The 27,042-nt window shown below is 62.2% G+C and overlaps 1 protein-coding gene across 1 annotated transcript; it reads left to right on the top strand.

The window, feature by feature from the left end:
• Positions 1-3,617: 3,617 nt before the first annotated feature.
• CIMAP1C (ciliary microtubule associated protein 1C) lies at positions 3,618-7,135 on the top strand. The gene is made up of 4 exons (XM_008249195.4): positions 3,618-3,864; positions 4,684-4,794; positions 5,577-5,690; positions 6,513-7,135. Exons 1-4 carry the CDS (start codon positions 3,753-3,755, stop codon positions 6,992-6,994), a joined length of 819 nt encoding a protein of 272 aa, XP_008247417.3. The 5' UTR covers positions 3,618-3,752; the 3' UTR covers positions 6,995-7,135.
• The last annotated feature ends 19,907 nt before the right edge of the window (positions 7,136-27,042 follow it).

Genomic DNA, 27,042 nt, shown 5'->3' with positions numbered 1-27,042 from the left:
TTGAAAGTCAGAGTTACATACAGAGGAGAGGCAGAGAGAGAGAGAGAGAGAACCATTTTCCATCCCATGGTTCACACCCCAGTTGGCTTCAACGGCCAGGAGCCAGGAGCTTCTTCCGGGTCTCCCATGTGGGTGCAGGGGTCCAAGGACTTGGGGCATCCTCCACTGCTTTCCCAGGCCACAGCAGAGAGCTGGATTGGATGTGGAGCAGCCGGGACTCGAACCGGTACCCATATGGGATGCTGGCGCTTCAAGCCAGGACATTAACCCGCTGAGCTACAATGCCAACTCCCTTCCCAGATTCCGTCTTGACCCAGACCCTGAGCAGTGGCAGAAGAGACGGCTGTGTGCGGGGCTGCAAGCAGACTGGCGTGTGCCTGGGACAGGACAAGAGGAATGGTGTTTCCTTGGTCGGTCAACGGGCCAACCACTTCACTCACTCCAGCGTGGGTCGTGTGTCAGGCTCCGTGCTGGGGGCCAGGGACATGGGGGCTGGCTGGTGGGGGCACGTGGAGTGACCTGGTGCCAGGAGGATAAGCACCGGGCAGTGTCTGGAGCGAGCCCAGTCTCTGCAGAGCAGAGGTGACCTGTGCAAGAGCCAGACTGCTGGCGGGGGCCTCCTGTTCCTGGCCCAAGAGGGATGTGTTTTGGGGAACGGCTGGGTGGCCGGTGGTCCATCTCATGGAGGAGATGAGGCTGCCAGGAGAGAGGCAGGCGGCGCACATGAAAAGCCTGGACCAATCCCTGAGAAGCCAGCAGTCTCCCTTTTCCCTTTGACTTGATTTCAGAGTCTCAAAGAAGCCGCAAGTCGGCTGCAAGTGTTTCCCACGTGCTCTCCGTCTGCATTTCCCAAGTGTTGCTATTCCACCATCCTTAAACGCCCTCCTGCGTGCGTGTGAAGCGAAGCTCGCTGCAGACGGAGTGTGCCTCTCCCCCAGGCGCTGGTGCCTTCTCTCCGATAACCACCTGCGGTGATCAGAAGCAGGGACGACCCGGCGCACCCAACACTTTGATCTAAACCGCAGACTTTTTTCTCGTCCGGTTTTGCCCATTTGCTCGATAATATCCCTTTTAGTAAAAGAAGATGCCGGCGTCCACGCTGCAACCACTGGGCCTCTGTGCGTCTCTTTCCTGTGTGTCACAGCCATCTTCGGCAAGTCTGGGCCAGGAATTTTTAAAAAAGAATGGTTTATTTGAGAGGTAGAGAGACAGACAGAGAAACAGCGCTCACTCCTCAAATGCCCACGACGGTCCCCGGTGGGGCCACGGTCAAGGCCAGGAGCCAGGCACTCAGCCAGTTCTCCCCCGTGGGTGGCAGGGACCCAGCTACTTGAGCTGTCACCACTGCCTTCTGGGCTGGAAGCTGGAGTCTGGAGCCGGGCCCGGGGTTTGAACCCAGGCACCCTGATGCGGGACGTGGATCTCTCAGCCTGGCCCAGGCCCGCCACTTTGTCGGCTGAATGGGGTTGTGTATGTGTCTGCTTTTCTCATGATGGGGTTCAGAGCATGCACCCATGACGGGGACACCCAGAAGGGATACACCCTGCCGGGAGGGCCACGGACACCCACTTGAGGCGTCTTCGAGGGGTTAACTCGCAGCCCTTGGCTGAGGTGGGGCTTGCCAGGACTGCAGCTGCCCAAGCACCAAGGGTCAGGCCAAGGAGGGAGGGCCGGGCAGAGAGCCCGTGCTTGCGGGGGCAGCCGAGGGGCGGGAGGCCAGCAGGGGCACTTCCCGGAACCAGGAGAGGTGTGGAGAGCGGGCGGCAGTGGCCAGTCTCTTGGGTCCAGGGCGGCCGAGAGGCCGTGTCCCTTGGAGGCAGTTGTCACGGGGAGGTCAAGAGGAGTCTGGCGGAGCCGGCTGGGGGCAGAGCCCTGAGCCTCCGGGAGGCACAGGCAGAGGCCGGGGAGAGCGGGCGCCTCCAAGAGGCGGCCGGATGGGGGAAGGGCCGAGGGGGGACAGGAAGGAGCCAGGAGAGGCGGCGATTGAGGAGGGCACCCGGGAAGCCAGCAGGACCAGGGAGAGCAGGTGCTGCCGGCTCTGGGAGGGAGGAGCCCCAGCCCAGGCGGAGGGCTCTGCAGGGGTCCGTGGAGAGGAGGGTGACTGTGGGTGCTGGGGCGGGGCGCTGTCCTTAGCAGTAGCTGGCTGCCTGATGCTGGCAGACAAGGCAGACCTGGGGCATTCGCGGAGTTAGTAAGAGCCAGCTACATATGCAAGGCAGGTGCTGGAGTCGGGGTGCAGGGGGTGCTGTGGCTGGGGGAGGGGGCGTGGGGGGCCCAGGATGGCTGTGAGAGACAAGGCTGAGAGGCGTGGAGCATGTCTGGCACCCGAGAGGCCAGAGGAGGCCAAAACGCCCGGCGTGGGGGCCAGGAGTGAGCCTGGGCTGCCAGGACCACAGGCGAGGGGCATGCCTGGCCACTGGCCGCTGGAGGGCTGGTACAGGTGACGCGGGGGAGATGCTGTGTGGGTCCCCGCTCCGCTGTGGACTCTGGGTGTGGGTGACAGAGCGACAGCTAAGGGGAGGGCTGGGGGCGGGCTGGGTCACGGTCAAAGCTGGAAGAGAGGGGCACTGGGGGTTTGGGGTGGTGGTGGTGCAGGCAGGCACAGCACAGGGAGAAGCAGGGCAGACACCCTGCCCCAGGAAGTGGGGTCCCAGGCCCAGATCCGGCCTCTGCCAGCACTGGGGGGCCACCAGGGCGCCACTGCCTGCGGGCAAAGCCGACAGGGCCGACGCCAGGCTCGCCCAGCCTCTGCTGCACCCCAAGGCTCGGCTGCCCCATGGGGGGGGCCACAGAGGGTCCGCTGCTGCCTCCGGACCAGGACCCTGCCCCGTCTGCGCCTCCGTCTCTGAGGGGCTTCAGCTGGTGTGTGTGCGGGTCACTGTCGTATCTGCCGGGCGGGGTGAGATCAGAGCCTGGCTCGGTGTCCGTGATACCAGAGGCGGTGAGCAGGGAGCCCCGCTGCTGGGGGAAGAGGAGACTCTGGCCAACCCTTGACCCTCTGCGGGGTGGCTCAGGTCCAGCTGTGGCTCAGGGCAGGGGGGGGGGGAGGCAGGGGTGGGCCCCCCCTGGGGTCTTGGGGCTGAGATCTCCAGCGTTTCAAGGGGGCGGCGGGGTGTTTTCCCTACTCCTCTTGCCAGTGGGGGGTTCTTGTCCAGAGGCACAGGAAGTGGCCCCTGGCCTCAGCATCTCCCTCCTGTCCTCTGTCTGCCTCCCTTTGCTAAGGGCATAACACCTCGGAGGAGGAGCCTGGGGAGGGGCTGTCAGACACTCACACTTTAGTGTGAAATAGTTGGCTGGCTCCTTTCCCAAGGGGAAAGCAGACTTTGACAGGGAGGAGGGCTTGTCTGGAGGCTGGGGAGAGAGAGCAGACCTGTTGGGCACCCATTGGGTGCCAGGCGCTAGCAGGTGTCCCGTCACCCCCACCCCCTAACCTATTCAGCCTGCTTGGCGGTGGCGCCCGCGAGCTGGGCTCACGGTTCCGCTCAATTCCTGCTCCACGGCTCAGGCGCCACGGCAACTGGGGAAATAAACACTGTGGCTCTCACAGTCCAAGTTCTGCCGTGATGTCATCCCCAGCTCCCGCCGGCTAGGTCCTGCGCTGGCGGCACCCCAGACAGCCTCAGCTGCTCAGGCCGGAGGCCGGGCCTGGGGCGGGGCACGGGGAGCGGGCAGAGGGGCCTGGGCTCCCCCGGCGCCCCCGGCGCCTGCCCTGCTGCTCAGCTCCTGCTGCGGGCCTCTCTCTGGCCTCCGCCATGAAGCCGTGTAAGGGGGCCGGGAGCTGTGCGCAGCAGCCAGAGAAGAAGGCGCCGCCGCCCGCGCGGCTGGGGGTGAAGCAGACCCCCGTGGTGTTGGCCATGATCAAAGGTGAGAGCCGGCCTGGCCCAGGGCGTGGAGCCCCTCCTGGCCCCTTCACACTCCACTCGGAGCCTCCTGGAATCCCTGCCCACGGGGACAGCGGGAGCACGGGCTTGGAGAAAGACCGGCGCCTGTAGGCCACTTCACCTTCTCCACTTCTCAGTCTGACTTGTGACTAGTTCTTACTATGGGGTGAGCGGCTGGAGCGCACTGATCAAAGCCTGGGTCCAGCTGGCTGTTTATCTCAGAGTTCTGGCATTACCAGTTCGTGCAACTTGGGGTAGAATGGTAGCTGTTTTTAAAAGATTTATTTATTTATTTGAAAGGCAAAGTTATACATACACATACACACACAGAGGGCGATTCTCTATCCGCTGGTTTGCTCCCCAAATGGCCACAACGGCCAGCGCTGGGCCAGGCTGAAGCCAGGAGCCTGGAGCTTCCTCCAGGTCTCCCATGTGGGTGCAGGGGCCCAAGCACTTGGGCCATCCTCGGCTGCTTTCCCAGGCACCGTAGCAGGGAGCTGGCTCGGAAATGGCTTAACCCACTGCGCCACAGCGCCGGGCCTGTGGGCTATTTCTAAGCCTAGGGCTGTCTGTAAGTTGGGAGAAAGAGTGCCCACCTTATGGGGGAGCGGGGGGGCTGCAGCAAAACGAATGCTCCCTGGTGCCTCCCACCTTCCTCCGTCCCCGGGGAGCGGCAGCTGGCCTGGGCACCCTGCTTCCCCTGCCCGTGGGCCCTGGGCTCTGTGGCCCAGTGATGTCAGCAGGAGCCGGGACCCTGCTCCCATGTGCCCAGGCTGAGGGCTGCCCCTGTCCGTCCTCCCAGGCCCAGGGCCTGCCCAGTACCTGCGGCCGTCCTGCACGGGCTACCTGGACCACGACGCCTCCATGTTCCGAGAGCCAGCATACACGCTGCACACCCGGCACTCGGAGAAGCGTGAGTGCCCTCGGCCACCGGCATCCCTGGGAGGGTGTGGGGCAGGGAGAGGCCGGGCCCTGGCGGGGACACTCAGCTGGGCCCCTGGGTCCAGAAGGAAGCCAGCAGGCTGTGCAGGGAGGGGGGTTCGCTCCCTGTACAGGCCATTCAGCGGGACCCCCCAACCCCGCACCCCACTGGAGCCAGGTCTCCCAAGGGGCCCTGGACACGGGGCAGGGTCTGCTTTCCAGCTGGACTTCCACCCTGGCTGTGTGCCCAGTGGCTGGGCAGTGGGGCAGGGACGTGGTGGGGACTGTGGCTCCTGGAGCTTCCCGGGTGGCCCAGAAGTCCCTGGGAGCGCGAGAGCAGAGGGCCATGGCAGGACTGGGCCACAGGCCAGGGCCAGCAGGAACAGAGGCTGAGCAGGGGCAAGGTGTATGCATCTGGGGTCTGCGGTGGAGGTGGCCGCCATGGAGAGATGTGCGCCCCTCGGTGTGGGAGCCCCCTGGCCCTGGCCGGGCCCCGTCTCAGTACTGGCCATGGCCACGGTGGCTGTCACTCCCCCTGGCACGAGGCCCTGTGGGTGGGGTATTGAGCGAGCTGCCACAGCTGTCACTTTGTCTCCTCTGCACAAGTCCTGGGGAGGGTGGATTGGGTTAAAAGTCCCGTCTCCCAGACGAGGGAATCAGAGGTCCCAAGCCCCCAGGAGCCGGGGGGACCTGAGGGAGCCCTTGCTCCTGGCAGGGGGTGGTGGTGGGGAGCTTCGCCGGAGCTGACGCGGCCTCTCCCGGGCTGCCCTGCAGGGGTCATGGACGGGTGCAGCCCTGGGCCCAGCTATTCCTTGGATCCCAGTATAACTCGGTTTGGAATGTCCAGCTGCCCGCAGGTCCCCATGGCGGGGCGTATCTGCAACCTGCGTAAGATGGGGCTGGGGGGTGGGGGGGATGCTGGGACGGGGGCCTCCCTCGGTCCTGAGCAGGGTCCGGCGTCCCCGTGGGTGCTGGCCTCGCCCTGCAGTGTCACCTCCAGACGCCAAGGCTGCGATGCTGCCATCAGTGTCCCGAAGCCGGCGCCGGGCTCACGTCCCCCCTCCTGCGCTGTCTCCTCGATGAATACACTCCGCAGGTGCCTCTGGGTGTTTTTGGTGCTGTCAGAGGGACAACGTCAGGGTGCTGGCAGCCCAGGGTGACGCTCAGGTGGCACTGACAGGCTTGATTTGTACTTTTCAAAAGATTTATTTATTTGCATGGAAGAGTGACAGAGACAGGGAGAGAGAGATCTTCCATCTGCTGGTTCACTCCCCAAAAGCCTGCAATAACTAGTCCAGGCCAAAGCCAGGAGCCAGGGACTCCATCCGGGTCTCCCACATGGGTGGCAGGGACCCAGCGACTTGGGCCATCTTCCGCTGCTTTCCCAGGTGCACTAGCAGGGAGCTGGGTCAGAAGCAGAGGTGAGACTCAGTCCCTGGTGCTTGGATGTGGGATGTGGGCGTCCCTAGCAGCAGCTGGCCCCGCCGGCCACCGCCCCACCCCCCACTTGTGGGTTGACCACAGCAGCAAAATCAGGAAGTCAGGATGCCCTAAGCGACCCTCTAACCCACGGTCAGCCTCTGAGGCCACGCACTGCAATCACACAGGGCCAGCCAAGCCCTCAGCTCCCTCCCTGGCCAGCCCCCTCTGCCCCCCCCCACCACCATGGGCCCCTCCCCTAAGACCCTCCCTCCCTTTGCTCACTTGCAGGCTTGAGCCCCACCCCGGCGCCTTGCCACTATCAGCGTGACCAGGGCCCCCCGCTGGGGGAACGCAGGGCTCCTCAGTATGCTTTCGGCCAGCGGTGCCCGTACCGAGTGATGGACCCCAACCCGGCTCCCAACCGGTACCAGCTGCCCCTCTCGCTGGGGCCCCACACCCCCGTGTACCGGGCTGCACCCTGCTACAGCCTGGCCGCCCTGGACAAGAACTGGTTCTACAAGGAGGATGTGGCGGGAGGCCCTGGGCCCGCTGTGCACGCCCGGCCGGAGCCGTCCACCTACCAGAAGCGCAGCCCCGTCTACAGCATGGCTGGGCGCTTCGCCTACCCGCTGGACCACACGTCCCGGCCGGGCCCCGGCTCCCACGAGGTGCAGCAGGTGACGGTGCACAAGCCCCGCACGCCGGCCTACAGCATGGGCGTGCGGCACTCGGCCCACCTGTGCCCCCTAGTGGTGCACATCCGCGACTGAGGCCACCCGCTATCCAGTCCCTCCCTGCCCCCTAGAGCTTATTTTTCTACACTCGACTGAGCCACAGAGCAGGGCTGGTCCCTGCTGCGTGGCCAGCACACAGAAGGTGTTAGATAAATATTTTCTTGCATTTTGTGCAAACACTCGCTCTGCTTCATTGGGGCCCTGCTCTGGGTGCACGCCAGGAGACGGGGGTGGGGGGAGAGGTCTCTGATTTTGGGGAGCAGGGCCCATCCTGGATCACCCCCGGGAAGCATTGTGTGACATTCAGGGAGCCCTGGGCCGGGGCTCCGGAGTGCCGAGTGCCCGTCCTAACTCTGCCAGCGTAGGCTGCGTGGCCTGCACAACTCCAGGCCCCAGGGTCGCCCTTTGGACAGCAAAGGGGAGCAGGCTCAGAAGAGGCTCCTGTGCCCCCCAGTTCCAGAACCGTGCAGCGGCCAGCACCCAAGAGAGGAGCAGCCACGTTGGGGTGTGGCAGGAGGTTGTTCTGGTCGGGGATGCAGGGGGCCCAAGAGCAGAGGGGATAGTGTTTGTGGGGGGGGCAAAGGTGGGTGTGGAAGCTGCAAGGGCCCCAAGGCTGCAGGGACAGGGGCTGGAGCCAGTGTGGGGGGTGGGGGTGACTCTCAGGACCAGACGGGGCCACCTTTAGGAGAAGCCTGGGGCTCTGCCCACAGATGGGATACAGTGAGAGCAGAGTGGCCGGGATGCACAGCCCTCAGCCAGCCAGGAGGGGCCCTCTGCCTGTCACTGTCCCTCGTTCCTAGAGCCTGGCCTGGCAGTGCTCATCAGAGGAAGAGCCTGAACCAGCCAGGAGGGGGCAGTGTTGCCTCGGATGTGAAGCCCAAGCCTGCGCCCACCAGCCCCCACCCGCTCTAGCCTCCTGCTACTGGGCAACGGGAGCCAGCCTCTTTGTTGGTGGCTTGGGGGCTGGGGTCTCTGGAACAGGGCTTTGTCTTTCTGTCACTCTTGGCATCCGGCTCCCCAGCTCCCCCCACTCCCTGGTGCCCTCTGTGCTGTCCACAGGGAGACGGCGGGGGTGGGGGGTGGTCCTGCCTCATCCAGCCGCCTGAGGCCAGCGTGAGACACGGCCAGGAGGAAGCTGAGGATGGCTCGGAGGGTGGCAGGGAGGGTGGGGTCCGCTGGGGGAAGGGTCCCGGCGAGCAGGAGCCCCAGGCGCCACGACTCAGGCAGCCCCCGAGCAGAGGGAGACAGGGCAGGAGGCAAGGACCAGCCCAGGGCCCGTGCCCTCTGTCCAGGCTCGGCGGCCTGGGCGGTCGCCAGCTTGGAACTGACAACGACCTAGCTCCGGGCAGAGAGGAGCGGAGTGGATCTCTGGAATATTACAACAAACGAGGTTGTAGAGACCCCGCAGGAGCCGTCCCTGCCCCTGGCCCGTCCTCCCCAGCCCTGCCTCCCCACTGCCCAGCACCGCCGGTCTGGGCAGGCTCCAGAGAGCGCCCCAGAGCCTGGGACCCATCTGTCTTGCAGTAGATTAGAAAGATGTCATTTTGCCGACAACGCCATTTATCACGGCGGCTGCAAAAATTAGTGATGCTTGGGCAGCTAGTGGCAGGTGGGGGTGGGGCTGACAGGTGGCAGCTGCCGATGCTTCCCTGTGTCGCTGGGCAGGAGATGCAGGCCAGCCACCAACTAGGGGCTTCCTGAGGCGGCGCCTGGCCCAGGCCACCCTCACTGAAACAGCTGGGAGACCAAGGCCCAGACCTGGGAGTAACTTGGTCATGTGACAAATTAATAGCCTCTTTCTAAGCAAGGGTTCAGGCCCAGTGTGTGACCAGGACCAGGGTTCAGTGTGGGGCCAGGGTCAGGGCGCAGTGTGTAGTCAGGGTCAGGGCTCAGGGTGGGACCAGGATCAGGGCTCAGTGTGGGGCCAGGATCAGGGCTCAGTGTGTAGTCAGGGTCAGGGCTCAGTGTGGGGCCAAGGTCAGGGCCCAGTGTGGGACCAGGGTCAGGGCTCAGTGTGGGACCAGGGTCAGGGCTCAGTGTGGGGCCAGGACCAGGATTCAGTGTGGGGCCAGGGTCAGGGCTCAGTGTGGACCAGGGTCAGGGCTCAGGGTGTGACGAGGGTCAAGGCCCAGTGTGGGACCAGGGTCAGGGCTCAGGGTGTGACGAGGGTCAAGGCCCAGTGTGGGACCAGGGTCAGGGCCCAGTGTGGGACCAGGGTCAGGGCTCAGTGTGGACCAGGGTCAAGGCTCAGTGTGGACCAGGATCAGGGCTCAGTGTGGGACCAGGGTCAGGGCTCAGTGTGGACCAGGGTCAGGGCTCAGGGTGTGACGAGGGTCAAGGCCCAGTGTGGACCAGGGTCAGGGCTCAATGTGGACCAGGGTCAGGGCTCAGTGTGGACCAGGGTCAAGGCCCAGTGTGGACCAGGGTGAGGGCTCAGTGTGGGACCAGGGTCAGGGCTCAGGGTGTGACCAGGATCAGGGCTCATTGTGGACCGGGATCAGGGCTCAGTGTGGGACCAGGGTCAGGGCTCAGTGTGGACCAGGGTCAGGGCTCAGTGTGGACCAGGGTCAGGGCTCAGTGTGGGACCAGGGTCAGGGCTCAGGGTGTGACGAGGGTCAAGGCCCAGTGTGGGACCAGGGTCAAGGACAGGAGGAGGATTGAGGCTTCAGAAAGAGGTTTGGGGGTGAAGATGAGCGAGGCCCCCAGGGTGACAGATTCATTCCCTTTGGGATTCCCTGACTCTGGTGGTGACCCCAGGAGGTGGCCTGCGAAAGGTCTGGCCAGTGGGGCCATGCAGGCCTGGCTGGGCCTTGACCTCGCAGGAGGCCCCTGGCTGAGCCTTGCAGGTGGACCTGTGCTGCCAGGCGCTCAGCCCTGACCTCTGCGTCAGCACCGGTTTCCCGAGCTCCTGCCCTCGGCCGGGCTCTGGCTGCCCCAGAGGTCTGGGGAGAGGGTCCTCACCTGGAGACCGGCCTCTGAGGCTTCAGAGGGTGGCTGGGCGGGAGGAGCAGCCCCCGGGGGATGGGAGGAGCAGCCCCCCGGGGGTGGGCGAGGTTCAAGGCCTGACGGGGCCCTTCTCTCTGGGGTTGGCAGGAGGCCCCCATGTTGAATCACCCCAGCAGGGCCTGCTGGTGGAGCTGTAGACACGTGCCCCTCCCAGACCCTGGATGGGGGCTGGGGAGACCCCAAAGGGGACAGTCACTGCCCTAGGAGCTGGGGCTGCGGTGGCCCTGGGCTCTGAGCAGCGCCAGGAGGCAGCACACACAGACCTCTGGGAAGGGGACAGGGCTCCAAGACACACAGACAGAGGCAGATGTCACATGTTACTCCACACGCTCACCCCCGATCCCAGCCCTGCACACGCACACGGGACTCATGGCACAACGCACCACACACCTTACCCTGCGCCATGCCCCGCATCACCTATGCACCCACCCCTGCACACCCAGGCTCAGGCAGCCCCTCCCCCACTGCGGTCAGGCATCCAAACCATGAGAACACCACGCACACGTGCATACGCACACACACACATGCACACACTCAGAGGGGGCAGTGGGGGGAAGGGGGCGGCTCCCGGCCCTCCCGCTGGGGTGCACACCTCTGGTGAGCCAAATGTCACCCACATGGACACTGCTCCCGGCACGAGGTGCCCACCCCAGGGGCTGGGACAGCAGCTGCTGCCCCGCCATTGCAGGGGAGGGTGCTGGGGGCAGGCTGGGGGGAGGCCACAGCTCCTGGCCCTGGGGGTGGACAGCTGCCCCTCTGTCTCTCTCCCCGGCTCTCTGCGTCCTTCTCCCGTGGGTGTCTAGCCTCTGGTTCCTCTCTCTCTCTCTCTCTCACTCTCGCTCTCGCTCTTGCTCCCCGCATCCCTCTGCCCTGTTTATCCTTTAGAATGGAGATCGACATTTTCAATTACTTCCCAAATAACAACAGCATTCTTGGGGGCGCCAGCCAGGGGAGGTGTGTGTGTGTGTGTGCACGTGCACGCGTGGCCATGGGTGCTTCTGCGTGGGGGGGCCCACGGCGGGCACCCACTGTCCTTTGTGTGCTTTTTCCTCTTGCAGAGCTGCCGTCTCTGCCTGGGAGATTGGAGGGAGGGAGACAAAAGAGAAATAAAAATGGTCGCTAGGTTCTCGTAAACAGTGTGTGGTGCAGCGGGGGCACAGCGGGAGAGGGGGACAGAAGTGGGGCAGGGGCCGCGACCTCAGGGTCCGGCGGGAGGTGTGGGCACCGGCACACGGTGGAGAAGGCAGGGCTGGTGCCAGTGCCGGGCACGGCTCTGCCTCCCTCATGCCCCAGCCTGCACCAGGGGCTGCTGAGGTCCCCTTGTCTCTGCTCTCCCGGGTGCAGGTCTGCCGGGAACACAGCAGTGGCTTCGGCTCCGCGTTCGCCCCCTGCCAGGCCCTGGCACCAGCCGCAGCTCAGAGCAGGCGTGTGTGGTGCCCAGGGATGCACAGCGGGGGCGAGGGGCCGTCGACCGCCACCCGGCTCTCCCGAATCCTCCCCGTGGGCACAGTGGCAGGGAGGCAGCACTGGGGACTTGGCTCTGCCAGGCCTGGTTGTGTGACCTCCTGGAAGTCAGGAGCTTAGGCGTCCCCATCTGAGAAGTGGGCAGGACGCTGGCTGCTCTGGTTCCCTGGAGAGCCGGCTGGTAGCTGGGGAGGGGTCCGGGGAGGCCCCGGCCTCGCAGCTGGAAGGGGCTAACTCCTGTTTGGCTCCTTGTTGCCGCCCAGTGGCAGGATTGGGTACTGCAGGGCTGGGGCTGGGAGAGCTTCGGGTGAGTCCCCGAGTGCAGGGGTCAGAGCTGCGGCCCCTCTAGGGAGTGCTGTCTGTTCTTCCACCGCCCCACTGCAGATGCCCAGGGAGGAGAGGGGCTTGACCCTAGGTCATGCACCCAGGCTTGGGCGGGGGCTCACTCAAGAACAAGAGACATGGAGCCACCGCCTCCAGGGAGTCTTCCCCTCTCCCCCCAGGAGGAAGTGGCCTCACACCTGCCCAGCAGCCCCACCCAGGCCTCTCCTTGTAGCTCCTGCCCTACTTGCCCTGAATTGTCCCCCTTCCTCCCCCAAATCAGGGACGGCCAAGGACCATCTTGGCTGCCTAGGGAGCACCCACCAGGGCCCAGCTATGTCCGTGGATGGCCCTGAGTCTCTCACTGGGACCTCGGAGCACCCTTGAGAGGCTGACAGGCACCTGGTGTCCCTGATGGGCATCTGGGCGGCAGTGGGCAGTGGGCAGACACGGGCATTACTGCTCCAGAGGGCTTGTGGGCAGGGGCCTTGGCAGTTAATGAAGCTAGAAAATTAGTTTATTTTGGCACAAAATAATTTTTAAAAGATTATTTATTTGAAAGTCAGAGTCAGAGAGAGGGAGACAGACAGAGAGAGAGGGAGGGAGAGAGAGAGAGGTCTTCCATCCACAGATTCACTCCCCAGATACCCGCAACAGTCGGGGCTGGGCCAGGCAGAAGCCAGGAGCCAGGAGCTTCTTCCGGGTCTCCCACGTGGGTGCAGGGGCCCAAGCACTTGGTCCATCTTCCACTGCTTTCCCAGGTGCATCAGCAGGGAGCTGGACCGGAAGTGGAGCAGCCGGGACAGGAACTGGTGCTCATTTGGGATGCCGGCGCTGCAGGCGGCAGCTTTGCCCACTGTGCCACAGCGCTGGCCCTGGTACAGAATAATGTTGGAAGCATGCATATGTGAGGTCTCCCAAAAGTTCATTGAAAATGAATATGTTATGAGAAAATGAGTATCTTATGAGAAAATTAGGCATGGATTTCAAAATTGTTTTGCACCAAAATAAAATGATCATTTAATTCCATTTTCTGCAAACTTTTGGAAGCACTCCCGTACACATGCGTGCACATATATGCCTACATACACAGCGGCGAATGCACACACGTGAAGCTGCGCTTACATGAGAAGCAGCGCCTGGTAAACACGGCTGCTCACCTCCACACACCCATCCCTTCCTGGCCTCACCAATGGCGCATGCGCCACCTCTAAGACGCGCGGCCTGTTTTACAGACAGGCAAGCCAAGGCCCAGAGAGGTGCAGGAACTTGCCTAAGGTCACACAGTGCTGGGATTGGCAGCACTCCTGGGCTCAGCGTGTGCAGGGCCGCCTGCCCCAGCGTGCACTGGGGGCTTCATGGACTGGCCGGGCGGGGGCTTCCTGGCACAGGCTGTCAGGCGGGCCCCCTGGGTGTCTGCTGGGTTGGGATTCCAGCCCCTGGCTCCGTCTGTCCTTCCTCTTGGTGCTCATGGCTCCTGCAGCTCAGGCCTGGGAGGAAGCGGAGAGCGGAGGTCCCCGGGGAGCGAGCAGAACTCTGGCAGCAGCCCTCCCCGGGGAGTTCCTCACCCAGGCAATGGTGAGGCTCCCCGGCTGCCGGGGAAGGCGGCCTCATTAGCCAGCACCCTCGCCGGCACCACCGCCTTCCACCTGCAGGCTCCTGGCACTGCCCCAGAGACACGGCAAAGCTGCCAGCTCCAGGGCCAGAGGGAGGGGGTGTGTGTGCAGGTGGCCAGCACTGCACGTGCATTGCACCCACACACAGCCCCGCTCCTGCACACGGACACGCACAGGTGCACACGCAATGCCCAGGCACGCACGGTAACACGTGTATCCCCGACACGCTCTGTGCACATGCCGAGGTGGAGTACACGGAGTCACACATATGCCCCAAACACGCATCATGCAGTCACACAGACACGCAGGGGTGCGCCTGGATGTGCACGCCTGCAGACGCCTGCAGATGGCACCCGGAGAAGCACGCGGAGACACAGGGTGCACCCCGGGGCGCTGGGCATACGCACGCGTGTTGTGCACACACGGCATACACGGGTTATTTTTCCCTTGGAATCGACCAAGGCTTGAAGCGCAGGGGGTGCTTAATCCCTTGGGGGAAGAGAGGAGACGGGAGCTGAGGACACATTTAATTAATTCTTATCATCCCTGGCAGAGGGAGAAGGGGAGGCAGGGAGGGAGGGAGGGGAGTAGATGCAGGGGGGCCCCCAGGGACCTAAACCAGGAGGTCCATCAAGCTCAAGGGCTGACGCAGGAATCTCCAGGCACAGTGGGTGATGGGGACCCGGCCGCCTGTACCTGCCCCGCCCCGCTGCCCTCAGGGGCAGTGGGACCTCTCCCTTCACTGACCCCGGCCCCTCCTGGACCCCAGGACAGTTCCCCAATTGTACCGTGACCTCAGCCCAAGGGCAAAGTCGGGGAGACAAGGGAGAGTCCTGGGGGAGAGAGGGAGGTGGGCCAGGAGAGGAGGGAGGAGGCGCTGGGTGGGAGCGAGCCCTGGGGCCCGCGAGGAGAGAGGCAGGGGAGGGTGTGAGAGGGCCAGACGCACCCGGGACACGCACAAGGGAACCAGTTTCAGATGCCTGCATCCCCACTGGGGTGCCCGGGGACCGGTTCCCAGCCCTGGCTCCCTGCTGACTCAGGCCCCCGGAGGAGGCAGCGACGGCTCGAGGGACTGAGCCTCTGCCAACCCACGTGGGAGATCGGGACTGAGCTCCTGGCTCTGGCCTTTGCAGGCTTCTGGGGAGTGAAGCCGGGGGAGCGTCTGTCTCTCTGCAGGAAGAGAGGACAGCGGCTAGGCCGTGGGGAGACGCAGAGGCCAGAGCTGCCACCCATGCGAGGGGGCTGGGGATGCTGCTGTGTGACCTTCCCAGGGTCCCCCCACCCCTGTGAGCGGGGCCCTGGGCTGGGAGGGAGGCAGGGTCTCAGGGTCAGGCAGATGGGGGTGGGGTGTGAGGCGCTGGGCCCCCGGGAGCCCGGGGTTCCAGACGCAGCCCTGAGTGTCGGTGCCGTGTGAATATCCATTTCCCAGCACTGCGTGGTCACAGGTACAGGGGCAGGCCCTCCTCTGGTGGCACTGGTCACTGCGTGGTCACAGGTACAGGGCAGGCCCTACACTGGTGACACTGGTCACTGCGTGGTCACAGGTACAGGTACAGTGCAGGCCCTCCTCTGGCGGCACTGGTCACTGCGTGGTCACAGGTACAGGGCAGGCCCTCCACCGGTGGCACTGGTCACTGCGTGGTCACAGGTACAGGGGCAGCCCCTCCTCTGGTAGCACTGGTCACTGCATGGTCACAGGTACAGGTACAGGTACAGGGCAGGCCCTCCACTGGTGACCCTGGTCACTGCGTGGTCACAGGTACAGGTACAGGGCAGGCCCTACACTGGTGACCCTGGTCACTGCGTGGTCACAGGTACAGGTACAGGGGCAGGCCCTCCTCTGGTGGCACTGGTCACTGCGTGGTCACAGGTACAGGGGCAGCCCCTCCTCTGGTGACCGTGGTCACTGCGCGGCCACAGGTACTGGTACAGGGCAGGCCCTCCACTGGTGACCCTGGTCACTGCGTGGTCACAGGTACAGGTACAGGGCAGGCCCTCCACTGGTGGCACTGGTCACTGTGTGGTCACAGGTACAGGTACAGGGCAGGCCCTCCACTGGTGGCACTGGTCACTGCATGGTCACAGGTACAGGTACAGGGCAGGCCCTCCACTGGTGACCCTGGTCACTGCATGGTCACAGGTACAGGGCAGGCCCTCCACTGGTGGCACTGGTCACTGCATGGTCACAGGTACAGGGCAGGCCCTCCACTGGTGGCACTGGTCACTGCGTGGTCACAGGTACAGGGCAGGTCCTCCACTGGTGGCACTGGCTTTGAGGCCGACAGCTGCGGTGGGAGGTGTGGGCCCCTCTTAGCCAGAGGAACAGCTCCTTGGGTACCGGGGTGGGGGCATGTGGCACATAGGGGGGGCAGCCTGTGGCCAGGCCTGGGACCCTTCCTCTTCTTGCCCACTTCCACCAATGTCATCAGGGTCTCTCCCATGCTTGTCCGGGCCCCAGGCCCCTCCTGCCAGGAGTGGCCCGGGCTCAGGGCACACGCAGGGCGGCCCCACAGCCAGCGTTCCCTGACTGGCTCCTCCCACGCTGACGCTGAAGGTGAGAAACACCGAGAAGACCGGCATTCCGGGTGCCGCCACCAAGCTCTTGCCTGGCCGGGTTCCTGCCTCCTGTGCCGGGCCCCGGCGGGGTGGACGTCCTGGGCTTGTTTGCCCGCCATGTTTCTGCTGGCCGCAGCCCCACACTCACCCTCCCGGCTGCTCGGCCCCTCTGCACAGATGCCCAGGGCAAGGTTCGGAGCCCCCAAAGCCTGCAGGGCACTGCTCAGGCCGGCGGGGCCGCCCCTGACCCACTTCTCGGGCTCTGCCCGCCCAGGTGCGCGGCCGCCTCTCTCCCACGGTTGCCATGGGAACCCCAGGTAGCTGAAGTTTGCTTTGAGCTGGGCTCCCTGAGGAGATGGCCGTGGGGACGCGGAGGGGGCCAATCCCCAGCCTGGGTGCGGAGCCCTCCCCCCTCCCTGGGCTCTGTAGCCCTCCCTGGTCTCCACCTTCCCTCTTCCTCCCTCCACACCCCACTGGAGCCTCCCCGTCACTTCTGAAGTGCTCCAGGGGGTGGGCGTCTGGGGGGAGTGAACCACTAGCTGAGACTTCCCTCTGTCTCCCAAAAAAAAGGAAGACCAGCCAAGGCCCTGCCTCAGGCCAGGCTCTGCCCCACCCCTGGGCAGCAGCAGAGCCCCCACCCCCCACCCCCAACCACCGCCATCACCTCCGTGCTGTAACCACCAGCCCACACGCCCTCTGACCTGAAACTCTGACCACTCTAATGTCCGCCTCAGACAACCCCTCAGTCCTGCTTCTCCTTTGTCGGGCTCCCCTCCATCCAGAACCTTCCAGAACCACAGTGCTGTGTCACCAGAGACAACAGGTAAACCTTGAAAGTGGGCCGGCGCTGTGGCGTAGCGGGTAAAGCTGCTGCCTGCAGTGCCGGCATCCCATATGGGCACCGGTTTGCGTCGCGGTTGCTCTCTTCCAGTCCAGCTCTCTGCTGTGGCCTGGGAAAGCAGTGGAAGATGGCCCAAGTCCTTGGGTCCCTGCACCCGCTTGGGAGACCAGGAAAAAGTCCTGGCTCCTGGATGGGCATGGCTCCAGCCGTTGTAGCCAATTGGGGAGTGAACCAGCGGATGGAAGACCTCTCTCTCTCTCTGCCTCTCCTTTTCATCTCTGTGTAACTCTCTTTCAAGTAAAAATAAATATTTTTTTAAAAGAAAGTGGGCTCAGCATGGAATAAGTTTTTTTTTCTTTCATCATTTATTTGGAAGGTAGAGATAGAGAGAGGAAGAGAGATCTTGCATCCGCTGGTTCACTCCCCAATTGGTGCAATGGCTGAGGCTGGGCCAGGCCAAGGCCAGGAGCCAGGAGCTCCACCTTGGTCTGCACTATGGGTACAGGGGCCCAAGCGCTTGGGCCATCTTCCACTGCTTTCCCAGGCGCATTAGCTGGGTGGGAAGTGGAGCAGCCAGGACTCTACCCAGTGCTCCTGTGGGATGCCGGTGCTGCAGGCGGCGGCTTCCTCTGCATGCCCATCGCTGTGAGCTCTGCCCCGCACCTGTGCTGTGCTCCCCGGGAAGACTCCTGGGAGTCTGGAGTGAGAAGGCTTGGTTCCTGGTTTAACCCCGAGAGCCCACAGGGCCTTGTCCGTGGATAAAGAACATCTGAGAACAGCTCCAGGCGGGGGAGCCGGGTTTGGAAGGTGCCAGACAGGATGGTCCAGCGGAGCCCTGGCTTTTGAGACTGGGGGTCCTCAGGGTTGTCCACCCCCACCCCCAACATGGTACAGGACACAGCGGGTGTTGGAACCCCGGACCCTGTCCTGGACGCCTGCCCCCCTCTGCTGGGCCCCCTGTGCTTCCCGGGTGTGTTTTGTTGAAGTCACACATCAGCGTTTCTGTCTGGCAACACTGGAAACCTGGGAGATTGCACCACAAAAGCTGACTTTTAAGCTTCCCTGGAGCCCGAGCCGGCTATCAGCCCAGCGCGCACGTGTTCTCCCTGGCATTCAAGCCTGGCACGGAGCGTTCACACGCAGAGCCCGGAGCCTGAGCCGCCCCCCCCCCCCCCCCCGCCCCGCACCTGCTGGGCCTCCGGAAACAGGTGCATTTCTGACCCCTGTCAAGGAGAGTGCGATCCCTTACCCACCAGCTCCTCCTCCCTAGGGTGATTTGTGCCTGTGCACTTGGCTCCAGCGGCTGGTCCTCTTGCCAAGGGCGGGGGCAGGGGGCCCAGCTGGCTCTGGGATGCTCGCTGCTAGACGGGGCGCACCGGGCTTGTTATGTGGATTGAGTCAGTGAAGTCCATGAGAGGCGACCCCACCCCACCCCACTCCCGTGATGGGCGCCGGAGTGGCCGGGAGGCTGAGGGAGGGCGTGGCCTGCAGCCTCCTCTGTGGGCTCAGCTGACGAGGAGACTGGCAGCAGCTGCTCAGGTCACCCTGGTAATCGGAGCGTGCTGGGTGCGAGAATCGCTCCCTGCGAGAGCTAAAAGCCGAGAACAGCGCGGGCTGGGCCAGGCCGGCACTCTTGAGCCAGCTCAGCGGAGTAGAGCTCTCTAAAAATAGCTCGGGCTGGCGGCTGCGGCCTGCTGGAACCCGGCAACCCAGAGGTGGACGGGGCTGGGCAGGTGCCGGCCGGGGGGGACACAGCCGAGACGTGAGGGCCCTGGTGTGTGAGCTGGGGGAGGACAGAGCTCCCACCCCGCCATGTGGCTCTGTCCTGGGTGGGCTGGGGGAGGGCCGCAGTGGGTGCTCAGCCCAAGGCTTTGACCTGACTCCTGCTGCCCCCTCCTTTATCTGAACCTGCCCTGTTCCTGGCCCCACCCCTCAGCCCACCCAAACCTCCCAACCTTGAGGACCCCTCACATGTGTCCTCTCCTCCAGGAAGCCCATCTGACCCTACTGCTCAGAGCTGCAACTTGGGAGGCCGCCCCCCCCCCCCCCGCCTCGCCCCTGGCCTGGTGCTGTCCAGGGAGCGAGTGCTGTCCAGGGAGCGAGTTCTGTCCAGGGAGCCCGGTTTCCCTTCCTGGTACAGTGGGAGGGGTGTGGCACCCAGCGCAAGCCCCTGTCCCCCTGAGCCTCCGTGGAGCCAACAGGTGTAAAACACACTCCAAATGAATGGAGCGTCCAAGCGTCTGGGGCAGCCAGGAGAGGCTGAGACCCGGGCATGACCGCCAGGCAGAGCAGTGGGGCACTCTGGACTTGGCCACTCCCTCATGCACTCCCTAGAAGAGCAGGGTCAACCAGAAGAGACTGACAGCTCAGAGGACCAATCCCTGTGGGCAGGGACCATGCACCTGCCGTGGCAGCAAACTTGGGAGCGCAGGAGGCTGATGGAGGTCAGGTGGAGCTGAGGTTGGAGGTGGGGAGGAGTGGCCGGAGACACAGCAGGGCTTGGTCACCTAAGGTCACGGTCCCAGTTCCTGGGTGGCACCTGGGGTGCTGGGAGCAGCCGGCGTGCAGGTGGGTGGGGTGTGTCCCCTCTGCCACACTCCTCCTGCTGTGGGCAGGGATGAGGATCGGGGCCCAGCGTCCCCTGGTGCTCTCGAAGGGAGGGGCCGGGGTGGATGGGGCATGCAGAGGCCCGGGGTCCAGGCTGCCAGACTTATAAGGGAACAGAGTCCAGAGTGAAGCGGACACTACAGTGCCCACCGGCGACTGCGGCAGGACCTCTTGCCTCTGACCACAGAGAACGGGATGGGCAGGGTCAGCTTTCTGTCCGGGGCCATTGCAGGAGAACCTCTCGTGGCCCTGCCGCCCGTCTCCTCCTGCAGCGATCGGTGAGCGCGTGCCCGGGCAAAGCCTCCCCTTGGATGCCCTTTGACGGTGCCATTTCCTGCGGGTGCTCCAGCAGGCAGCGGGAGCCGAAACCCCAAGACCTCCGCAGCTCTCTGCCTTTGTGAAACGGGGGTGGACGATTCGGGGGCTCACACCCCCACCCTCACGCACACGCGTCCCTCCCACCTGAATCCAAGGGTTGCATCAGTGTGAAGTATTATCCTGGTCCCACCCCAACCCTGGCCTTTTGAAAAGTCAGTAACACATTTTCTATATTGTTTAGGAAACAATGACCAGGAAAAAGTGTGTCTATGTTCAAGATGCGTACAGTTTTTTTTTTTTTTTTTGACAGGCAGAGTGGACAGTGAGAGAGAGAGACAGAGAGAGAAAGGTCTTCCTTTGCCGTTGGTTCACCCTCCAATGGCCGCCGCGGCCGGCGCACCGCGCTGATCCGATGGCAGGAGCCAGGTGCTTATCCTGGTCTCCCATGGGGCGCAGGGCCCAAGCACTTGGGCCATCCTCCACTGCACTCCCAGGCCACAGCAGAGAGCTGGCCTGGAAGAGGGGCAACCTGGACAGAATCCGCGCCCCGACCGGGACTAGAACCCGGTGTGCCGGCGCCGCAAGGTGGAGGATTAGCCTAGTGAGCCGCGGCGCCGGCACGTACAGTTTTTTTTAAAAGAAATATTTTCCACCCATGTTTGGTTGAGACCATGCATGTGGAATGCACGGACTTTTTGTTCTGTCTCAGGTGTCAGACGTCAGTGACAAGGCACCCCCCCCCCCCAGTGTCAGCGGCTTGACCTCACGGTTTATTTCTCTGCCAGGGCAGCTCGGTGGAAGGCTCTGCCCTGCCCCTGGGAACCCCGGCACCTGGCACAGTGACCTTGCCCTCTCCACCCTCAGTTCTTGGGTGTGCTTTGATGGGGGCAGGGGGGAGGATGAGTACTGTGCACCTGCTCTCCGATGTCCCTGCCCAAGGTGACCCTGAGTGCTTTTGCTGACACATTGTCAGCCAGGGCTCTTCCAAGGCCTCCCCCACTTGCAGAGGCCAGGAGAAAGCACCGGAAGTCTGCAGGAAAACGGGGGGGGGGCTGTCACCACAGCCACGCGTCTGGGGTGCCGCCACACATTCACTGGAAGGACCCTGCCCCCTGAATCCATTTTCCTCTCAAACAGCCATGGGTTTGGGCAGCTCCGGTGTCCGTCCCAGGCCCCAGGCCCAGGCCCAGGCAGTGGGACCTTCAGCTGCCTGCCTTCCTGGAGCCGGCGGACGGCAAACCAGCAGGGGTGCAGCAGGAGTCTGCGGGTGGCCGCCCCGACCCCTCAGAGCTCTGGCCTGGTGGCAGCGGCAGGGCCGAGGGCAGCGAGGGACGTGTGTGGCTCTGGTGGTGAACCCACGCCGACTCCACGCCGCCCAGGGGCCGACTCCGGCACCCACCAGGCCAGCGATCACCTCCTGCCCTTCACACGGCGACCTCAAAGATGGCGACACTGACCGGGGGCCAGGGACACAGCCAGAAGAATCACTGGATTGGCTGACGTGGAGCTGTGCAGGGCTGTCAGAGCTGTGGCTTTATAGATCTCAGTGTGGTTAGTCAGATACAGTATACATATGTCTCTGGGCCTGTCCATCTTTCTGCCATCTGTCATCTGTCTCTATGCACGTATGTATCATTCTGTCTGGCTTCTATCTACCTATCTCTCTATGTATCTATATCTATCAATCATTTTTCCTTTTGTTCATTTATTTGAAAGCTAGAGTTACAAAGAGAGGGAGAGATACACAGAGAGAGAGAGAGGGAGAGATACACACAGAGAGAGAAAGAGAGAGATTGATCTGCCATCCGCTGGTTCACTCCCCAGATGGTTCTAACAGCCAGGGCTGAGCCATGCCGAAGCCAGGAGCCAGGAGCTTCTTCCAGGTCTCCCATGTGGGTGCAGGGACCCAAGCACTTGGGCCATCTTCTACTGCTTTCCCAGGTGCATCAGCAGAGAGCTGGATCAGAAGTGGAGCAGCTGGGATTCGAACTGGTGCCCATGTGGGATGCTGGCATCGCAGGTAGCAGTTAGCCAGTTATGCCACCACGCCGGCCCCTATCAATCACCTATCATCTAATGATCTATCATTTATCCATATCTCTAGTTATGCTGTTGGGGGAATATGGTTCCCCTGTGCAAATCCAGCATCCTCCATAGAGTAGGACTGGAGACCGGCTCTCAGCTGGTGGCTTGTCATTTTCATAGATCATAAAGTTCCTATGCTAACATGCATGGCTCAGATTCCTCCAGTTGGGCCACTTTAAATCCCCCCCGGGGAGCTGAGGCAGCTCCAGCTTTGGGCTGCTCTTTTGATTTTCTCTAAGTCCTTATCATCCTTTCCCCCTCAGTTGCTGGTGGACCAAAATATCACGGCGCTCTCTTGGGAAGTTCTATTGAGCCTGACCCCGCTGCGCCAGCCAGCCCCCACTCCTCTGAGCCACTCTCACGTTTGAGTCTAACGTGCCCGAGAAAGAACCCAGGTTCTACCTCTGGCACCTTCTTCCTGTTGCTTTCATTAAGAACATCTACAGGGGGCAATGCTGGAATCGGTGCTGAGCTGCCCTGGGCCGCCCCGTCCAGCCCCACTATGCACCCACAAACGGGCACCTTGGGGACAGATGCTGGGTGCAATGGTTAAGCCACCGCTAGGGATGCCTGGGTGCCATTCACATCCCAGCTCCTCTGCTTCCAATCCAGCTTCCTGCCAATGCACACCCTAAGAGGTGGCCGAAGACAGCAACGGCTCAAGTACTGTGTCCCTCCCACCCACGTGGGACACCCAGATTGGATTTCTGGCTCCAGGTTTTGGCCCGGCCCCGCCCTGGCTGTTACAGGCATTTGGGGAGTGAACCAGAGGACAGAATATTCCTCTCTGCCTTTCAAATAAGATGAAAAACCAAAAAGGGGAGCCGGCGCCGTGGCTCAATAGGCTAATCCTCCACCTTGCGGCGCCGGCACACCGGGTTCTAGTCCCGGTCGGGGCACCGGATTCTGTCTCGGTTGCCCCTCTTCCAGGCCAGCTCTCTGCTATGGCCAGGGAGTGCAGTGGAGGATGGCCCAGGTGCTTGGGCCCTGCACCCCATGGGAGACCAGGAAAAGCACCTGGATCCTGGCTCCTGCCATCAGATCAGCGCGGTGCGCCGGCTGCAGCGGCGGCCATTGGAGGGTGAACCAACGGCAAAGGAAGACCTTTCTCTCTCTGTCTCTCTCTCTCACTGTCCACTCTGCCTATCAAAAAAAAAAAAAAAAAAAAAAAAAAAAGAAAAGAAAAGAAAAACCAAAAAGGGTACCTTGGTGCAGGCAGCCCAAGAAATGTGGGTGCCCAGGGAAGGGTGGCTCTGCCTCCACCTGGCAGGGAAAAGCCACAGACAGAGTGGCGCGGAGCAGGGTCTTGAAGAACCGCTGGCATCAGCCAGGAAGAGAAGGGAGCTGGGTTCCAGGTCAGGGGAGCAGCATGTGTGGAGGTACAGAGGCGTGGCAGGGCATGGCGCCACAGAGAGACAGCGAGCTGTTTCCAGTGGCTGGGACGGGGGCCACGGCCAGAGACGAGATACGTGACTGTGGGGCCACACTGCTCAGCAAGACTTCCGGTTCCGCTGCCGTCCTGCACACCTGCCCTCGTGAGACCAGGGGCCTTGGCAGGGGGCTGTGTCACCGGAAGTCTACCATTTTATCCATTTTAAAATTGGGCAACTGTCCATCTCCGGAACTTTCATTTTTCTTTATCTCCTTGAGAGGCGGAGCAAGCGAGCAAGCGAGGAAGCTGGCTTACCCCCCGAATGTGGCAAGGGTCCCAGGCCGGGCAGGGCCAGGGCTGAAGCTGGGAGCTGGGAGCTCCACGCAGGTCATCACTGTGGCTCCCTGGGTGGACGTTAGCAGGGAGCTGCAGCCGGCAGCTGGAGCTGGGGCCGGCCAGGTCCTCCAATGTGGGGAGTGGGCATCTTCACCAGCAGGCCCAATGCCCACACCTGCAGTGTTCTCAAGACCCCAGGCAGAAACTCTGTCCTTTAAACGGCTCTGCACCGTTCTGTGCTCCTTCCTGCCTCCGAGTTTGTCTGTTCCGGATGCCTCGGGGAGGAGGGCCTTGCACCGAGCCCTCCTGGGGACACAGGTTACCAGCCCCAGGCTGCTGAAGGGTCCAGCCTGTGAGGTCCAAGCTTGGGGAGGGTCCAGGTCCCTTCCTGACTCAGTAGACGGGGGGAGGCACAGGACCTGGGCCAGCCGCAGCCCCTCTCTGCTGTGCCTGTGGCCGGTGGCGGTGTCTGTGTGCCCTGGCGTGCTCTGTGGGAAGCACACTTCCCAGAGCAGGGAACTTCTCAGCCTTGGGCTTTCTAAGCGCAATATCGGGGACGGTGACCCTTGGGAGAACTTGGCAGTGATTCACTTTCTCCCCAGGCAGGAGGGGGAATTAGCTGAAAACGGCTGGGTCTCCCTTCAGACAGCCACAGAGAACGGTGATTTTCCTAACTAGAGCTTTCTCCCCTGAATGTGCCAGGCCTCTGGCCCTGTGAAACACCCTCCCCACAGCCTGTCTGTAAAGGTAAGGCTCAGCGCCCCGGCAGGTGCACGGCCCCAGCAGGTGCACAGCCCCGGCAGGTGCACAGTCTTACCTTACAGCCTTGGCAGGTGGCAGGTGCAGAGCCTTACCTTACAGCCCTGGCGGGTTCTAAGATCCACCCCACTGCCCACAGGAGGACGAGGGAGTTGGGACACCACAGATGGGTGGGGCTGCCTCCAGCCCTCCTGCAGCTTGTGGGTTGTCTGGGGAGACACGGGAACCTGTGTTCCACGCCTGTCACGGCCACGGCCACGGCCAAGGACCTGTGCTTCTCTGAGCCTCAGCAACACACGCCCAGGGGTTCAGAGCCTCACCATGAGGTGGGGGTCACCAAAGTCAGGCTCAGTCCTGACACTGCTGCCTGTGTCTGGAGCCATCACCAAACCTTCGAAGAAATAGTGAGATTTCACGGATCTCCCCAGACGAGTCAAACTTCTTAAAGAGAGATGGCGTTAGAATCACAAGTTTTTACAGTATTTAAACATGTGCATCTGTAGGACGGTTGTGAGTCAGGAAATTCACTTCAGCCCCTCTGTTGCTTTTTGTTTTCTGTCGCAAAATAGTTTTGCCCTTTTCTTCACTTTTTTCTTCCTTCTTCTTTATTCAGACTTATTCTTTTCCTTCCTTTTTGAGTAAAATAACTTCCTGGGTTAATTTTATATTTATTATAGTTTGATAAATTCTTTTAGGGCTACACATTTACTTCCAAATACTGCCTTAGCTGTATGTGGTATGCATAATCTTTAGTGGTTACTCTCCCTTTGTTTCCAGCTATTTATTTATTTGAGAGCCAGAGCTACAGACAAGAGAGAGGGAGAGATAGAGAGAGGTCTTCCATCTACTGGTTCACTCCCCAAATGGCCACGACGGCTAGAGCTGTGCTGATCCAAAGCCAGGAGCCAGGAGCTTCTTCCAGGTCTCCCGCGTGGGTACAGGGACCCAAGGACTTGGGCCATCTTCTACTGCTTTCCCAGGCCATCAGCAGGGAGCTGGATCAGACGCAGAGCAGCTGGGACTCGAACCAGGGCCCATATGGGATGACGATGCCCCAGGCGGAGGCTTAACCTGCTACATCACAGCGCAGAACCCCAATAGATAAATGTTTAAAAAATCTAAAAATAATTGTACCATCTTGACCATTTTAAACTTGCAGCTCAGTGGTACCAAATGCACACAGGTGTCGTGCGTTGTCACCCCAGCCACTGCTCAGCGGGCTGTTCATCTTTAAAACAGAAGCATCAGCTCCCACTCCCGCTCCCTCTTTCCTAGCGACGGCCATTCCGGTTCCTGTCTCCACGATCCACACGGAAGCGGAATCCTGCCTTGCTTGTGTTTGCCGGCTGGTGCATCTCACTCGGCATGGCGACCCCCAGGGCCGTCCGTGCGGCAGCCTGGGTCCGAAGGTCCTTCCTTCCTAAGGCTGGCCAGTGCCTGTGGGTGTGGGTGCCACGTTTGGCTTACTCTCATCTGTTGCCGGATACTTGGGCAGCGCCCGTGTGTTAGCTGTTGTGGACGAAGTTGCGTGAACCAGCTCCTCGTCACGTGGCCTCCCAGAAGTGGAATTACTGCATCACGGGCACTCCTGCTTGTAATTTTTGAGGCACTGGTTTACTGTTTTCCACGGTGGCTGCACCACTGTACGCTCCCTTCAGTGCTGCACACGCGCCCCGACTGCTCCTCGCCCTTGTCCACACTTGCTGTTCTGTTTCCTGTGGAGGCCAGCTTACTGGGTGAGAGATGACATCCGGGTGCTTTGCATTTCCCTAGAAATCAGTGATGCTGAACACTGTCCTGTGCTTATTGGCTAATTTTTTTGACAGGCAGAGTAGACAGTGAGAGAGAGAGAGACAAAGAGAAAGGTCTTCCTTCTGTTGGTTCACCCCCTAATGGCCGCTGCAGCTGGCGCACCTCGCTGATCTGAAGCCAGGAGCCAGGTACTTCTCCTGGTCTCCCATGGGGTGCAGGACCCAAGCACTTGGGCCATCCTCCACTGCACTCCCGGGCCACAGCAGAGAGCTGGCCTGGAAGAGGGGCAACTGGGACAGAACCGGCACCCCGACTGGGACTAGAACCTGGAGTACCGGCGCCGCAGGCGGAGGATTAGCCTAGTGAGACGGGGCGCCGGCTGATTGGCTATTTAAAAAAATTTTTTTATAGGCCGGCGCCGCGGCTCACTAGGCTAATCCTCCGCCTAGCGGCGCCGGCACACCGGGTTCTAGTCCCGGTTGGGGAGCCGGATTCTGTCCCGGTTGCCCCTCTTCCAGGCCAGCCCTCTGCTGTGGCCAGGGAGTGCAGTGGAGGATGGCCCAGGTGCTTGGGCCCTGCACCCCATGGGAGACCAGGAAAAGCACCTGGCTCCTGGCTCCTGCCATCGGATCAGCGCGGTGCGCCGGCCGCAGCGTGCCTGCCGCGGCGGCCATTGGAGGGTGAACCAACGGCAAAGGAAGACCTTTCTCTCTGTCTCTCTCTCTCACTGTCCACTCTGCCTGTCAAAAAAAAATTTTTTTTATAAAGATTTTATTTATTTATTTGAGAGGTAGAGTTACAGACAGTGAGAGGGAGAGATAGAGAGAAAGGCCTTCTTTCCGTTGGTTCACTCCCCAGATGGCCACAATGGCTGGAGCTGCGCTGATCTGAAGCCAGGAGCCAGGAGCTTCCTCCTAGTCTCCCTCGTGGGTGCAGGGGCCCAGGCACTTGAGCCATCTTCTGCTGCTTTCCCAGGCCACAGCAGAGAGCTGGATGTGAAGAGGAGCAGCCAGGACTAGAACCAGTGCCCATATGAGATGCCGGTGCCGCA

This window comes from Oryctolagus cuniculus, chromosome 12 (assembly GCF_051225735.1).
Source record: "Oryctolagus cuniculus isolate XC-2025 breed Fujian yellow rabbit chromosome 12, ASM5122573v1, whole genome shotgun sequence".
Classification (NCBI taxonomy): domain Eukaryota; kingdom Metazoa; phylum Chordata; class Mammalia; order Lagomorpha; family Leporidae; genus Oryctolagus; species Oryctolagus cuniculus.
This window is presented reverse-complemented; position numbering and strand designations above follow the sequence as displayed.

What these genes read in the sequence shown, in the direction of transcription:
- CIMAP1C (XM_008249195.4), top strand. Translation starts at nt 3,753, where the DNA reads ATGAAGCCGTGTAAGGGGGCCGGGAGCTGTGCGCAGCAGCCAGAGAAG. An exon ending in CACCCGGCACTCGGAGAAGC is followed by an intron (nt 4,795 to 5,576) that starts GTGAGTGCCCTC and finishes GCTGCCCTGCAG; the next exon opens with GGGTCATGGACGGGTGCAGC. An exon ending in GGGGCGTATCTGCAACCTGC is followed by an intron (nt 5,691 to 6,512) that starts GTAAGATGGGGC and finishes GCTCACTTGCAG; the next exon opens with GCTTGAGCCCCACCCCGGCG.